This window comes from Bos javanicus, chromosome 29, assembly GCF_032452875.1.
Source record: "Bos javanicus breed banteng chromosome 29, ARS-OSU_banteng_1.0, whole genome shotgun sequence".
Classification (NCBI taxonomy): domain Eukaryota; kingdom Metazoa; phylum Chordata; class Mammalia; order Artiodactyla; family Bovidae; genus Bos; species Bos javanicus.
In genome coordinates, this window is record NC_083896.1 from 46284719 (window position 1) to 46301571 (window position 16853).

The 16853-nt window shown below is 55.7% G+C and overlaps 1 protein-coding gene across 4 annotated transcripts in view; it reads left to right on the plus strand.

Moving 5' to 3' along the window:
• The window catches only part of LRP5 (LDL receptor related protein 5), a 125822-nt gene that overhangs the window by 91459 nt on the left and 17510 nt on the right, over positions 1-16853 (plus strand). For 3 of the 4 annotated variants that reach the window (XM_061407236.1, XM_061407234.1, XM_061407237.1), the window contains exons 12-17: positions 4092-4415; positions 6481-6680; positions 10931-11139; positions 12595-12785; positions 13416-13625; positions 16683-16808. In XM_061407236.1, coding sequence (XP_061263220.1) covers positions 4092-4415; positions 6481-6680; positions 10931-11139; positions 12595-12785; positions 13416-13625; positions 16683-16808 — 1260 coding nt within the window. The remainder of the gene's footprint in view (positions 1-4091; positions 4416-6480; positions 6681-10930; positions 11140-12594; positions 12786-13415; positions 13626-16682; positions 16809-16853) is intronic. The other variant, XM_061407235.1, reaches the window with a different exon arrangement.

Consider the following 16853-nt stretch of genomic DNA (forward strand, 5'->3'; position numbering starts at 1 on the left):
TTGACTGCGTCTTCGAGGTCACCACGCCAGCCCCGCAGGGAGTTATAAGAGGCTGGTGGCAGGTGGGAAACTTGTTGCAGCACAGCTGTGGTTGCCCGAAACAATTAAGTTCCCTGATTACCCCAGAGTAATGACACACTCAGAGGAAAACCAGTGAAAGCCTTGGAAACCCGCCCAAGCCTTCAGGTCGAGGGCAGTCGGATGCATCCGGCCGGGCTGTTTTTCTGCTGTGGCAGGTTTCCCGCTGAACAGCACAGACGTGTCCAGAGCACTTGGTTAACAGCAGGGGAGGCCCCCGTGGGAAGAGTGCCTGTGTTTAAGAGCTGAGTGTGCATTGTGAGCCTGGGATTTTTTTTTTTTTCACTTTTTTCCTTTTTTAAAAATCATTTTCAAAACATTATTTCAAATCGTGCCATAGATGATTTCCATTCCTCTTCCTCCTGCTCCCACATAGGAGGAGCATGTCCACACGTCTCTGATTTGTTTTCATGGGCTTCATTTTTTTTAAAAAATTTTTATTTGGCTGTATGGGGTCTTAGTTGTGACACGAGAGATTTCCCTTCGATCTCTAGTTGCAACACGCAAACTCTTAGTTGTGGCGTGTAGGATCTAGTTCCCTGATCAGGAATTGAACCCCGGTCTCCTGCATTGGGAATGTGGAGTCTTAGCCCCTGGGCCACCAGGAAGACTCCCATCATTGGCATCATTTTTACCGTGAAATAGAGCATATGTGTATATGGGCTTCTGCAGTGACTCAGCAGTAAAGAATCTGCCTGCAATGCAGGATACGCAGGTTCGATCCCTGGGTTGGGATGGCAACCCATTCCAGTATTCTTGCCTGGAAAAAAATCCCATGGACAGAAGAGCCTGGCAGGCTATAGTCCATGGGGGTCACAAAGAGTTGGATATGACCGAGTGACTCAGCATGCACAGAGCATATGTGAGGCGTTCGCACAACACACACTTTGATGGGGGCAGACTTAGGACCCCACACTGGGGTTGAGGTCGAGCGTCCCCGGGCCCCGCACAAGCTCTCTCCCTCCTGCAGGGCTCAGCCCCGCTCTGCGCCCTTTCCACCACGCGCCGTGCCTCTCGGCCCTGAGCCTGCCTATTGCCTCTGTAGCCCCGGCAGCTGCCCACAGGTGTGTGTGTTCCGCACGTGGCTGCTCGGTGGTCACACCCTGGTTCATTTGACACGTCCTCTGCTGCTGGCGTTAGCCTGAGCAGCCGTATCCCCAGATGGGGTCATTGGGCTCCAAGCAAGGTGTGGGCCTGCCCCCTCCCTTCTGGAGGCTGCTGCCTGGGCCCAGTGCCTTTCCATCTTCTGCAGCCTGCCTACCTCCTTCCTCGTGGCCCCTTCCTCCAACTTCAAAGCCAGCTGTAGTGACCAGCCCCGCTCATGGTCCTGTTCTCTCTACCCTTGTACTTACACCGGGTGTCCTGGGATCATCCAGGATCGTCTCTGCAGTTCAGAATCTTTAATTTAGTCACACCTGCAAAGCCCCCAGCCACGTAAGGCATGATGTTCACAAATCCTGGAGATTAGAATGTGGAGCTCTTTGGAGAAGAGGGAGTGAGTGAATGAAAGTCAGTCAGTCATGTCCGACTCTTTGCGACCCCATGGACTATACAGCCTGTGGAATTCTTCAGGTCAGAATACTGGAGTGGGTAGCCTTTCCCTTCTCCAGGGGATCTTCCCAAGCCAGGGATCGAACCTAGGTCTCCTGCATTACAGGTGGATTCTTTGCCAGCTGAGCCACCTGGGAAGTCCAAGAATACTGGAGTGGGTAGCCTATCCCTTCTCCAGAGGATCTTCCTGACCCAGGAATCGAACTGGGTCTTCTGCATTGCAGGCAGATTCTTTACCAACTGAGCTATGAGGGAAGCCCTGGAGAAGACGGAGAATGCTATTCTGCTCATAACTTCTTCTTGTTGTTCAGTTGCTCAGTTGTGTCTGAATCTGCGACCCCAGGGATTGCAGCACTCCAGGCTTCCCTTCCTTCTGTCTCCCAGAGTGTGTTCCTATTCATGTCCATTGAGTAGGTGTTGCTATCTCTCTCAGCCTCTGCCACCCCCTTCTCCTTTGGCCTTCAGTCTTTCCCAGCGTCAGGGTCTTTTCCAATGAGTCCCACCTGGTTCCTCTGTCCATGGAATTCTCCAGGCGAGAATACTGGAGTGGGGGCGCTTCCCAGGCGGCTCCATGGTAAAGAATCTGCCTGCTGATGCAGGAGACACTGGTTCCAACCCTGGTCTGGGAAGATCCCACATGCCTCGGAACAACTAAGCCCACGAGCCACAACTATTGAGCCTGTGCTCTAGAGCCCACAGGCAGCAACTACTGAACCCTCGAGCCTGTGCTCGGCAGCAAGAGAAGCTACCGCAGAGAGAAACTCCCTGCGACCAGAGCATCGCCCCTGCTCACCACAGCTAGAGAAAAGCCAGAGCAGCAGCGAAGGCCCAGCACAGCCAAAACAGATAAATAAGTAAAAGGAATACCGGACTGGGCAGCGGTTCTCTTCTCCAGGGGATCTTCCCAACCCAGGGACTGAACTGGGTCTCCTGCACATAACTTTTACCAAGCACTTATTTTGTACTGGCGTTTTGACCATTTTACATGCATTCTACATGATCTCACTGAATATTTATCTCAATGATAATCACAGAGCTCACTGATTTTTTAATCACAATTTATTACATTTAAGTATCGTGGGTACCCATGAGGACGCTCTTTTCGTTTTTCAGCTCCTTAGACTGCACCAGCTCTTTGTTGCAGCGTGAGGGATCTTCAGTTGCGGCCTCCTTGGTAGCTCACTGGTAAAGAATCTGCCTGCAATTAGGGGGACCTGGTTCGATTCCTGGGTCGGGAAGATCTTCTGGAGAAGGGAAAGGCTACCCACTCCAGTATTCATGGGCTTCCCTGGTGGCTTAGACAGTAAAGAATCTGCCCACAATGCGGGAGACCTGGGTTCAGTCCCTGGCTTGGGGCAATCCCCTGGAGAAGGGAAAGGCTACCCACTCCAGTATTCTGGCCTGGAGAATTCCATGGACAGTTTAGCCCATGGGGTCGCAAAGAGTCAGACATGACTGAACGACTTTCACTTTCACTTTGCAATGTCTAGTTCCCTGACCAGGGATTGAACCCAGGCCCCCTGCATTGGGAGTGTAGAGTCTTAACCACTGGACTGCAAGGGAAGTCGTGAGGGCACTCTGAAGAATACTCACTTTGCAGATGGGGAGACTGAGGATCAAGGAGCTTACACAGATTGCCCAAGGTCATGGGATCAGTGGAGGAGCAAGGGTACCCAGGCTGACTCCAGAGCCTGGTTCCCATCCCTCTGGTAGACTGCTAGGCAGAAGGTTTAATTTAAAATTTTTTATTGACATGCAGGGAACTGAAGTTCTGCAAGCCTCATGATGTGGCCAAAATAAAATGAAATATTTTATGACATACAAATATAGTAAAGTACAAAAAAGTGGTCAGGTTTGAGAACTTTTACATACGGATACTTGTACATCCATAGAAGCATCAACATAGGCTGTGCAGCTTCCATGAAGATCAAAGCGAGGAAGTTTCCAGCCCCCGAAAGGCTCTCAGTCAGTCTTACCGACCTCCTCAAGGCTCACTGCTGCACTGATGTCTGTCTACATGCTCTAGTTGTGCCATTCTAGAACTTTCTATCACTGACCGTCCGGCGTGTGCTCTTCAGCATCTGGCTTCTTTCCATCTAATGACTGAGACTCACCCACATTGTTACTCTGTTTTGCTGCTGTGTCATTTCCATGGCCTGAAGATTGTTCCATTTTTGTTAAACCCATCCTGCTGTTTGGGTTGCTTCCTGCTGTGGCTGTTACACAGTTGCTGCTGTGCACAGTCTCATCTGTGTTGTTTGGGGGAATGCTCCAGTGCACATCTCTTGTGCAGCAGGAGGGGAGCTGCCTGCCCTCAGGGTAGGTGCACATCCAGGCTCAGTGGGCCCTGCCGATTTCCCAAAGTGCTCGCACGCTTTATGAGCCCAACGTAGGCGGCCAGGCTGTGGATTGGCGCCCGTGCGGTGCCCTGGCTGACGCCACGCCCTCGTGTCTCCGCACAGGTCAGGAGCGGGTTGTGATTGCGGATGACCTCCCGCACCCCTTCGGTCTGACCCAGTACAGTGATTACATCTACTGGACAGACTGGAACCTGCACAGCATCGAGCGGGCCGACAAGACCAGCGGCCGGAACCGCACCCTCATCCAGGGCCACCTGGACTTCGTGATGGACATCCTGGTGTTCCACTCCTCCCGCCAGGACGGCCTCAACGACTGCATGCACAATAACGGGCAGTGTGGCCAGCTGTGCCTCGCCGTCCCCAGCGGCCACTGCTGCAGCTGCGCCTCGCATTATACCCTGGACCCCAGCAGCCGCAACTGCAGCCGTAAGTGCCTTGCTCTCCCCCTGGCCCTCACTCCCACATGAGATCCACGTGCCTCTGACAGGTAAGGCAGAAAGAAGCATCTTGGGTGCACGTGGGCAGTTGGGCAGGTTGTGCACTGCACATATGCATAATGTTACCTGGAGGCTCGGGCTGGGTAGAAGCCCTGTTGCTTCATCAAGATGTGATTAGGTGCGCCAAGCCCTCACCTGACACATCCCATGGGAGGCTCTTTGGCTGTGAAAAACAGTCTCTGTCACTTATAGATTTGGGCACTATTCCAAATGCTTTTTACGGCACTTAATCCTCCAGTCTTGGAGAAGGAAATGGCAACCCACTCCAGCATTCACAGAGGAGCCTGGTGGGCTGCTGTCCATGGGGTCGCACAGAGTTGGACACGACTGAAGCGACTTAGCAGCAGCAGCAGCAATCCTCCAGTCTATGGGATAGGCAACATCGCTGTCCCCATTTCACAGACAAGGACCCTGAGCACAGAGACACGTAGTTACCCACCCAAGGCCACACAACAGTGAGACTTGGAACCAGGTCTGAATCCAGGCAGGCTGGCTCCAGAGTCCCCGCCCCGACCCCTTACTGCCAGCCTCACGTCCACTTGTGTGGTCCTTACACTGACCCTCTAAACGAGGCCGGCCTTTTTTCTTTCATTCCGGTACTCAGAAAAGCGAGGTTCAGAGAGCTGGAGCATGACTTCCCCATGGCCTGCAGGGAGAACAGACGTGTCCTGTTGGCAGGCTCTTCTCCTGTGACATCACCAGAGCGCTGGTTAGGACTCGGCCTCTGAGCAGCTGTAGACAGTTTACAAAGCTCTTTGTCACCCGGGGCCTTGTGTGAGCCTCTCGCGGCCCTGGGCGTTGGGAGGGCTGGGCGTCCACGGTCCAAAAGGGTGGATGCGGGACCCACAGCCTCGAAGGGCGGAGGGGCTTGGTGGCAGTCCTCGGCTGGTGCATGATGGGCCTGGGGCCGCAGCTGGGACTCCCCCCTCCTGGGCTCCCTTTGGTCCTGTTGTCCAATTTCCTGGGGGGCCGTAACCTTGAAGAGTCAAATGGAGGTGCAGGTCATCCACCCCCCAGAGGGGATGTGACCTGGGTGCCGGCTCCCATGGCTGCAGACCCAGGGCCATGATTGGATTCACGTGGCGCAGCCGTAGCTCTGACAGTGGCCTCTGCACGTTCTGGGTCCTGACAGCCCCGAGGAGCGCCCCCTCCTGGTCTCACTGTTCACATGGTTTTCGGCCGTTCCCTGGAGCCCACAGTAGCCCATGGAGAATCCCACAGTCACCAGAGCATCTCACACACTTGTCAGAGTCTGAGGCTCACTGCCTTTTGCTCCTTCCTACTTAAGTCTTGATAATCTAAAAAGAAATGGAGGCCTTCCCTGGCAGTCCAGTGGCTAAGACTTGGCCTCCTGGTGCAGGGGGTGTGAATTGGTTGGGGGCATAGGATCCCATGTGCCTCTCGGCCAAGAAAACCAAATATAAAACAGAAGCAGTATTGTAACAAATTTAATAAAGACTTTTAAAATGGTCCACATCAAAAAAAGGTTTTATTTTATTTTATTTTTTTAATGAGGGTCTTCCCTGGTGGTCCAGTGGCTAAGACTTTGCTTTCCCGATGCTTAGGGCCTGGGTTCGACCACTGGTCAGGGCACTAGTCCCACATGCATCAGTTAAGAGTGTTCATGCTGCAACTGAAGGTCCCGCATGCCTCAACAAGGTCCAGTGGGCTGCAGCTAAGACCAAGCACAGCCAAGTGCTTGGTCTTCTTTTCATTTTCAAAAAGAAATGGATATCTAGTTTTAAAATAACACGTACACTTAGAATAAAATACTGAAACGACAGAGACACGTGTAACACGGAGAGTCAAATTCCTCATGGTACACCACCGCCCCCCAGGAATCGACTGTGTCTTCCCAGCCGTTTTCCACGTCCGTCTCGTCGGTGCACATACGGACCTACTTTTTACCATAGCACGCGACGCCATCCTCCCCGGCCCCTCCCTCTTCGGCTCCGACACTGACCGGCGGCCCCTCCTCTGTCTGCCCCCTCCAGCGCCCACCACCTTCCTGCTGTTCAGCCAGAAGTGTGCCATCAGCCGGATGATTCCTGACGACCAGCGCAGCCCGGACCTCATCCTGCCACTGCACGGCCTGCGCAACGTCAAGGCCATTGACTACGACCCGCTGGACAAGTTCATCTACTGGGTGGACGGGCGCCAGAACATCAAACGAGCCAAGGACGACGGGACCCAGGCAAGTGTGCCTGTTGGGAGTGCTGGAGTATGGAGGGGCGGCCGGCGGGGGTGCGCTTCCACAAGGAGCAGGCCACTGCCACCCCCTTTTCTTAGCAGAGGGGGTGCCGGGGAGCACGGTGGGCGGTAGGTGACGATCTGGGCCCCAGTTATGTCCTTGTGGGGTGTCAGGCTGAGTTGTGCGAAGCCCTGAGATGATGACTCTGTAGAAACTGGATCTTGGCAGTTGTTTACGGAGTGCTGGTGGACGTCAGACCCCGTGGGGTCTCTTTTTTTTCCCCTTTCCGCGGTGGTTTTGTACAAGGACGGTTGGTATTGGTTATTCTAGGCTTATTTTTTATTTCAGAGGAGTTGTGTACAGCCAGTTCTGTTGTGAAGCAGTATGTGTGTTTCTGAAAATCACTGCACTCTGTAAAATGGAGCAGAACAGACCCCAGGGCTGATGGGGCGGGGTGGGGGCTAGGAGCGCAGCTCTCAAAACTCCATCAACGACAGACTAAGCAAGAGAGAGGACCCTGGCGATGCAGGGGCCCCACCCTGCCCCTTAAATGGTTCGGTACGTAAATGCTACGGCAGATACGGCCCTTGACCTTTCAGAGACCCGAAGTTGGCTGAGGAGACGGGAGCCGGAGGGCTGTGGCTTGTGGGTTTTGGTGGAACTGTGGAGGGAGGGTTGGCTGAGATGGGACGTACCGTCGAAACCCCAGCATGGATGGTGTGGCTTCCGGCGCGGGGGGTCTGAGGGGCGCTGGAGGTGTGTGTTCACTCACCCCTGCTTAGCGCGGTGCCAGCTGCATGCTCTGCACTTGCCAGTGTTTCTCTGGGTGGAGTTGTGCAAACTCGAAAACCACGCTCTGCTGGGGTTGTCCCCGATACATCACGGCATGGGAGCAGAGGCGCGCTTTCCAAACCCGAGTCTAGCAGAACTGACTGCTTTCCTGTGTTAGGTGTTTGTGACCCAGGCCAGGAAGGATGTTGTCTCTGCAGCCTCCGGGCTCATCGGCGTATCCAGCCGTGTGACAGGGAACTGTGGCCAGAACCCCAGTAGGACACGCCTGCCTGGTCATGCCAGTTTCGAAAAGTTCCTTTCACAAGAGCTACGGAACCCAGCCATCTCTTTCTCGATCGAGTGGTCGCTGTAATTGCTTATGTCGTGTGGGGGAGTCTCGGCATTGTCATGCAAGGCTGTTTTGTGTCAGGAGGGATTTTCAGAAGATCTTCTGTTCCCTGCCCCGAACTGGGTACCAGGGCTGCCTGTACAGCTGGGCAGCACAAAATACGTCATCCGGCAACAGTGTCAGGTTAACCGGCCTTTGACTGTGCATCCTTGGTGGATGGTAGAGGCTCCAGCTGTCCCCAGATGGGAGCAGAGCCTGGGGAAGATGGTGGGAATGGATTTCTTTCATCTCTCTCCGGGCTCAGGTGACAGTGACTTTGAGTCCTTTGGAGAACGTGAAGTGTTAATTGATGGACTGTGGCTTCCCTGCTGTGAAAGTTGCTGGGTGCAAATTGCCTTCAAGTCCCATCTTTTATGGTGTCTGCAAAAGTGGGGGAGGACTTTGAAGAATAAGGCCCTTTTAAGAGCACTTAATCTAGATAACATTCATTTGCCTCCCCACTGAACTCGGTTTTCCTGTGGCTTTGATTATTTGGAGCACACCCCCACCCCAAGGATGGCGTTCTTCATTATTAGTTGGGTGCCCAGTTGTGTCTGACTCTTCGAGGCCCCATGGACTGTAGCCCACCAGGCTCCTGTGTCCACTGAATCCTCTGGGCAAGAATACTGCAGTGGGTGGCCATTCCCTTCTCCAAGGGATCTTCCTGACCCAAGGATCGAACCCGCATCTCTTGCATCTCCTGCACTGACAGGCGGATTCTTTTACCACAAGTGCTGCCTGGGAAGCTCATTATTATCTACTCGGCTTTTGTTTTTCTATTTAATATTTTATTCTTTCATTGTGGTAAACATACATTATATAAAATGTACCATTTTCACCATTTTTAAGTGTACAGCTCTGTGGCATTAGGTACATTCATACGTTGAACAGCCGTCCCCACTGGCTGTCTCTGATGACAGTCTGTCCCCGTTAAACACTAACTCTCCACCCCCCTCCTCCCCCAGTCCCTGGCACCCACCATCCTGCTTTCTGTCTCTGCGAATCTGACAGCTCTTAAGTCCTGCATAGTTAGAACCACGCGATCCATGTCTGTCCTTTTGCAACTGGCTGATTTCACTGAGCACAGTGACTTTGAGGTTCATCATGGCAGGTATCAGAATTTTCTTCCTCTTTAAGACTGAATAACATCCCACTGCGTGTACAGAACGCGCTTTGCTTATCCGTCCACCCACCAGTGGACACGGGCTGCATCCGCGTTTGGGCCACTTGGTTGAGGACCACTCTGTACTGTGAGGGGGCGGGCTGTTGATGGTGACATGGAGTTGGCTTCTGTTAAGACCTTTTGTGCTGGCACTGTGCTGTTCCTCATGTTAAAACTGGAGTTCGGGCTTTAGGAAACTGGCCAGCCGTGTAAGGTTGATCTCCTCGCTCCTGTCTGCCCCGGGAGGGACGTGGGCGCTGTGTCATTACACCATGTACTTCTCTCCCCTGGTTGTTCCGATGAGTGTGTGCCCGGTTCCCACATACCACCCTTCACGGGGAGCCTGACTCTGGCCAGGGCTGGCTGGAATCTTGCTTTACTCCCAGGCCATCAGCTACACTGGTCTGTGGTCTTTGGCCAGAGAGCTCTGTGGCTCCTGAGAAAGGAAGGTGCTGGTTGGAGTTGACGCTTGCCTCCTAGGGCCCACAGCTCCCAGGATGTGGATTTTGCTACCTGCAGAGATGCGAGTGGCATACTTCTAGCTGCCCAGCAGGGCTGAGCCAGAGGCTGCCAGGTGTTGGGGGCTGGGAGGGTGGGGGATTCTTCTCCAGCTGGGTCCTAGAAGCTGGGCCTGGGGAAGGGGGCTTCCTTTTGCCTGCAAGCCACCTCTTCCCCCACTGGTGACTTATTGTTTTATTAATGCCTGAAAAGAGGCAGATAAAGAGGGTCTGCAATGAGTTGTGGTCAGAGCATCATTAGAAGATGACGCCTTTCTCAGGAGAAGGGGCTTTTCATCCAGACCATTGGTGGCAGCAACCCAGGAGCTTGGGAAGCCCCTTGCCAGGTCAAGTCACCCGAGCACCCAGGGGGACCACATCCACCAGGGAGTTGGGCTCTGGCCTGGGAGGGAGATGAGGGGTGCTCCTCCTCTGGCATCAGTTCATGAAATGAGGTCCCCCCTTGAAGGGATTCTCTGTCGGTGACTCTGAGAGCCAGGCTTATCCCTAAGATGCAGCAGATAGCATGAAGTCGGGCACAGTTCCCGGGAGAGGCTCGGGGTGGAGACCCAGAGGGATAACAGCCTCTGAGAGGGGCCTGCACTGCTCCTGGGCTCCCAGGATACACTGCGGGGCGGCCCTGTACCCTCACCTGCCCTTGAGCCCCACCCCCAGCCTCTGGCCCTCAGGGGAGAGACGGAGAGGTGGACCTCCAAGCCGGACACCCATTATCCCGGCACCCTGAATTTTCGTTGCTGTTCAGTCGCTCAGTCGTGTCCGACTCTTTGCGACCCCATGGACTGCAGCATCCCAGGCTTCCCTGTCCTTCACCAACTCCCAGAATTTGCTCAAACTCATGTTCATTGAGTCGGTGATGCCATCCAACCATGTCATCCTTTGCTGCCCTCTTCTCCTTTTGCCTTCAATCTTTCCCAGCATCAGGGTCTTTTTCAGTGAATCAACATGTCACATCAGGTGGCCAGAGTATTAGAGCTTCAGCCTCAGCATCAATCCCTGAGTACTTTAAAAGACAGCAAGACTTCAGAGTCTTAATCCAAAAGCCTGGGTCTAAGGAAACAAGGAGGGAGGCGATGCCTTGAGCCGGGGGTCTGCGATCCTGGCTGACCACTTGGCTGCCTGCTGGTCCCCCTCTCTGCGAGCAGGCCCAGGCTGGCCGGCCGGGGTGGGGTGGCTACCATCTGGGTCCTGTGCCATCACCAGTGGCCGGGCCTGGCCCAGAGCTCATGGCAAGAACTCCCCTGAAGGCTGTCAGGGGAGCCCCTTCACTCGCGGGTGGACGTGTGGACAAGAGCTGGTTGGAAAGCCAAGGTTCCAAACAGGGTTGAGATCTTGACGCTCACTGTGGACTGGGGCGGAGGCCTCCGCCCTCCCCGCCGTGTCTCCAGCGGATGCTCGTTTCTTTACCGTCTTACAGCCCTTCGTTCTGACCTCTCCAAGCCAAAGCCAGAACCCAGACAGGCAGCCGCACGACCTCAGCATTGACATCTACAGCCGGACGCTGTTCTGGACGTGCGAGGCCACCAACACCATCAACGTCCACCGGCTCAACGGGGACGCCATGGGCGTGGTGCTGCGGGGGGACCGCGACAAGCCGAGGGCCATCGTCGTCAACGCTGAGCGCGGGTGCGGGGGCTGTCCCTGTAGGGGTGCGCTGGGCGCCCCTCCCGTGCATGCTGGCCTCTCGGGCCGGGAGGGATCTTCCACCCCCAACACGCCCATCCGTCAGGAGCTCCCCAGGGTCCCTGCCACCACAGCCAGGGGTCGGCGGGGCGAGGAAACAGCAGCTCATTCCCAGTCGTGGGGAGGAGGCAGAGACACCCAGAGACGGCCTGGACTGAAAGCCTATGCAGGGGTGAGGGCTTTGTTGAGAGACACAGGCAGGATGTGAGCTCTAGTTCATAGGTGTCAGACCATCCCATCAAATTTGAACCCTGTACAGCCATCCCTTCCATAGCACCCCGGTGGTGGCAAGTTATTCACTTGCATAGGCCCCGCCACGGGGAGGTCACTACCTGACCTGGAGCTTCTTCCTTCCGTGAAGCTCCCTGACGCTCTGCCTGTCAGCCCTCAGGTTCTCTGGTAGGCTGAGACACGCGGAAAGATGTGGAGGGTCCTGGAGGCAAGGACCAGGGCAGGGGGGTGCCCAAAGCCCCATGACATGAGGTTGGGAACGTTTGGAGGTGGGAGGCAGGAGCATGGTGGTCACCCCAGATACCCGCAGGGCTGGCCATTCAGAGCCAGAGGCAGACCTGTCCAGGCACTGTGTGCTGGAGCTTCTCCCAGGGGCTGTCGTGTAGACCCGAGTTCAAATTCCGATTCCATCAGTTACTGCCTGTGTGACGTGACCTCCCAGGCACTTAGTTTCCTGGTGAAGAGAGTAGGGAGTACCAGCCGTGCAGCACCCGGGGGCTCAGTCAGTGCTGGTGGTTCTTCAGGAACCAGAGGAGGGGCCGCCACAAGTGACCACAAACCGGGGGCTTCAAACACAAAGGCCTGTTCTCCTGTGGTTCCAGGGGCCAGAGTCAAGGGCAGCGAGGCCATGCCCCCACTGAAGTCTGAAGGGGAGGCTACTCCCTGCCTCTCAGCTCGGGGGCCCTGGGTGCTCCTAGGCTTGTGACCACGTCCCTCCACTCTGTCCGCGTCATCACATGGGCTCTTCTCTGTGTCCCGTGGCCTCTTCTCTCTCTCTTAAGGCCACTCTCACTGGTTGAGGACCCTTGCACAGCATGCGGAATCTTAGTTCCCTGACCAGGGATTGAACCTGTGCCCCCCCTGCAGTGGCAGCTCAGAGCCTCAACCATCTGGGACTGCCAGGGAAGTCCCAAGGGTGGCCTCATCTTGATCCTTAATTACATCTGCAAACACCTTGTTTCCCAGTAAGGTCACATTCCGAGGTTCCAGGTAGCCGTGAGGTCTTGGGGGACATTCTCCGGCCCCTCCAGGGTGTGACCTCTCACCTCCGGGGGCCGGGGTCATGTGGCTGCTCGCCTGCTGGACATCCGCAGGGTCAGGGCTGGTCTCTCGGGCTTGGCCAAGGACGGGCAGGGCACAATGGGTCCTCACTGCCACCCTCCACAGGTACCTGTACTTCACCAACATGCAGGACCGTGCTGCCAAGATCGAGCGCGCTGCCCTGGACGGCACGGAGCGCGAGGTCCTCTTCACCACAGGCCTCATCCGCCCCGTGGCCCTCGTGGTGGACAACACGCTGGGCAAGCTCTTCTGGGTGGATGCCGACCTGAAGCGCATCGAGAGCTGTGACCTGTCAGGTACGAGGCCTGGGGCCTCCCTGGGGATTGGTCCCTCGGCAGCCACCCTGTCTGACCTGCCGGGAACACCTTCCTGGTCATCAGTCACACGCCACAGTCTCTTGGGGGCCTGCTGCGAGGAGGCACATACGGTCTCCTAGCCACATTCAGGATATTGGACCCGAATGATTCCTGATCGGTAGAGTCCAGGGAGGCTCAGAAAGGGTGAGCCAGCTGCCTGGGGCCCCCAGCGTGGGGTGGAGCAGGAATCCTGTGCCCTTCGCCTCCAGCGCCCACACTTACAGCTGCTTGGCCATGGCTGCCTTAGTCTGGGGGCCCTGGCCTGGAGAGGAGCAAGAATGACAGCTTGGAGGGGCTTTTCTGCCAGAAGTTGGGGTGGGCTGGGGGAAGGGGAGGCACCGTGTTTTTAGGGGATCAGCAACTTGGGTCCACGGCTGCGGTTACAAGGCCAACCCAGGTGGAAGCAGGGCTGACTGAGAGGAGGTCTCAGGTCTGCCTGCTTCCAGGGAGCATGCCCAGCCTGAGCCTGGTGTCCCCCAGGCTCCCAGCAGCTCTCCATTCTCCCAGAGTGAGCATGGGCTGAGCTCTCGGGGTCAGCCGCCACTCAGGGGGCGCTTATCCCTCTCGCAGGGGCCAACCGCCTGACCCTGGAGGATGCCAACATCGTGCAGCCCGTGGGCCTGACCGTGCTGGGCAAGCACCTCTACTGGATTGACCGCCAGCAGCAGATGATCGAGCGTGTGGACAAGACCACGGGGGACGCACGGACACGAGTCCAGGGCCGTGTTGCGCACCTGACTGGCATTCATGCTGTGGAGGACATCAGCCTGGAGGAGTTCTGTACGTGAGGGGTGGGCAGTGGGGCTGTGCGGGGGCCCCCGAGGGGAAGGAACGCCTCTGCACGGAGCACAGCAACCGCTGGACTGGCTCCCCTGAAGAAAGGGAGGAGGCCAGACCAAGGCGAGAGTAGGGCTGAGGCCGTTTTCTTTCTGGCTTTGTCTGGGCCCAGTCTCGGTGACCAGAGGCCACCCTCAGGCCCTCACCCCATCCCCTTCTCCATCAGCAACAGATTGGACCACTCTGATTTCTGTTTCTAGCTCTCGAACCCACTCTGCTTTCCAAGTGCCTGCGATGAGATTTGGCCCAGCTTTAGATGAATCACCCTTTAGATTGACTCTGAATCAACCGATTAGTAACCTTAATTACACCTGTATGTCCCCCCACCAAGAAAGGTGATAAAACCATGGGCATGACACTCATCGCATCTTCCCTAGCTGGGGAGCAGGGTGGGGAGTTTGGGGGGCACTTTAGGATTCCGTCCACCACAGCCTGGCTGTGTCCAGGAGCCTGAGAGGGGATTGTCTGTAATCAGGACCTGTGGCTCCTCCACCCGGTCCTTGGCTCTATGTGGGTGTGGAGGTGTGTGTGCGCGTGTGTAAGTGTCTGCCTGTCTGTCTGCTTGCTTTTCTCTCTCTATTCAGTATGTACATGGCACCCAGCGGGCTGCCCGCTGAGTGAGCAGGGCCTTCGCTGCCCTTGTCTTGTGACGCCCGCAGTCTGGCCGCCGTCCAGGCCCCAGGGCTGCCCAGCCTCACCCCAGCCCCTCCCTGTCGGCGTTGCCTCGGCCACACTGCATTGTGACTCTTTTGTACCCCAGCCCTGTTTTCAGTATATTATTACATTATATACGTTATTTCACAATAGTTTATAATTTCAAATGAGATTATATTTTACAGCTGACAGAAGTAGAACTCAGTAAGGGTATTGCTTCCCCTGTCACCCAGCCAATAAACCCAAGGGGGCTTGAATTTGCAACCAGAGCCCAGGCTTTAGCCACTTGGGTTTTTTTCTGTTAGGCTTCCTGCTCAGAATCAGGGACATGACCTCTGAACCGGCCACTTCTTTGTTGACTGCTCGGTGGCAATTTCTGTGGTAATCAGCTGGGTCCCAGATAAGTGAAGTCACCAGGAAACTAGCTTCTAGATAACCAAGGCGCCCCATACCTATGGGTTAGCATGCTTGTGTTCATCTGGCCTCTTAGTCCATGCTCAGCCAAGTCATGGATTCCTGGGTGTCACTGGCAGATGGTCAGAATGGTGAATGCCCAGCCCACAAAGGTCAAGACCCGCTGCCTACTGGTGTCGGCAGAAAGCCAGGGGCACTGACCGGCGCTCCTTGGAACCAGGGCCGGGAGGGCCAGGAAATTCTCAGTGAGCAGGTTTGAGGTTGGAAACTGGGGACGTGTCTGTGAGCACCAGTGCGCGGGCTCTGGGGTGACATGGAGAGGCTCCTCGTTTTGGGTAAGCGTAGGAAGTCCTTCGGCGGGCTCTGCCATGTTGATCTGGGACGTGGGCCACCCATCTGCGTCTGCACACGATCCCACAGCTAACCTCTAAACCAGGGGTGGCACTCTGCAGCTTGTGGGTCCCTGTCATCCTGGCTGCCTTTGCCCTGCAGCTGGCTGACCGGGGGTCACACCGGTGGCCTGGCCTGTGAAGCCAGAATTATTTACTTTCTCATTTTTTATGGAAAAAGTTGGCTGACCCTGCTCTCAACTATGACTCTGCCATTTTAAAAACACCTAATCCTTGAGATGGAGGAGGAAAAAAACCATGATTTGCCTTCAGGGGTAGAGGTGAGGAGCTGAGTGTGCTTTGCCATTTCCTCTTACCTGGGGGAGGTCAGCCACCTTCCCAGGCTCCTAACCATTGTCCAGAGATTGGGCACAGGAGGTTAATGGAATTGAAATATTCAAGGTTCCCGGCTTCACCACCTTTACTATGTTAATTTCCACGTGTATTAGTTTACTGCAGCTGCTGTAACAAGCGACCACAAACTGGGTGACTTAGAGCAGCAGAAATGCATTCTTTCCCGGTTCTGGAGGCCAGGAGTTCAAAGTCAAGGTGCCTCCAAGGCTGTGCTCTCTCTGGAGGCTGGGAATGAGGGGCTGAGGGGATGGGGGCCAGGGGGAGGCAAAGACGGTTCATGGCTACAGGTGTGCTTGTGGGTGCACCATGGGGGCTGGGAACGAGGGGCTGAGGGGATGGGGACCAGGGGGAGGCAAAGACGGTTCACGGCCACAGGTGTGCTTGTGGCTGCACCATCGCAGCCTCTGCCATCACATGGCCTCTCCCCTGCCTTCACCTCTTGCCTGCTTGCACGCTAAGTGGCTTCAGTTGTGTCTGACTTTGCGACCCCATGGACTGTAGCCCGCCAGGCTCCTCTGTCCATGGGACTCTCCAGGCAAGAATACTGGAGTAGTTGCCATGCCCTTCTCCAGGGGATCTTCCCAACCCAGGGATTGAACCTGCATCTCCATGTCTCCTGCCCTGGCAGGCAGGTTCTTTACCGCTAGCACCGCCTGGGAAGCCCTCACCTCTTAGGCGCTCTCTTATAAGGATACTTGTTAGTAGGTTTAACGCCCACCCAGATACTTCAGAATTAGACCCCATCTCAAGATCTTTAATGTGATCACATCGTTTGCAGAGACCCTTTTCCCCAGTAAAGGTCACATTCTCAGATTCCGGGCATTAGGATGTGGACATATCTTTTGGGGGGCCCACCACTAGCCCACTACACCGTGAGAGACAGACACGCAGGCGGGCGGTGTAGCATGATGGCTGTGGGCACGGTGGGAGCTGGTGCAGAAGGCTGGGGTGTGACATCAGGAAAGTTCTAGATGTGCTCTTGGCCTCCGCTTCCTCATTGGCAAAATGCAGCGTCCACAGAAACAGACTCGCCTGGCTGCCCTAGGAATGAAGTGAGAGGGTTGACTGCACCCCTGTGGGAGTGCCAGTTATTGTGAGGTCTTGCCTGGCCCTCACCGCCTCCCTCCTCTAGGCTGAAGTCCTGAGACTGGAGGCGGAGTCCAACCCCCTCCTTCTCTTCTCTCCACAGCAGCCCACCCCTGTGCCCGCGACAATGGAGGCTGTTCTCACATCTGTGTCGCCAAGGGCGACGGGACGCCGCGCTGCTCATGTCCGGTCCACCTCGTGCTCCTGCAGAACCTGCTGACTTGTGGTGGTAGGTGTGAGCTTGGCACTTCTTGGGACACTGAACAGGGACCTG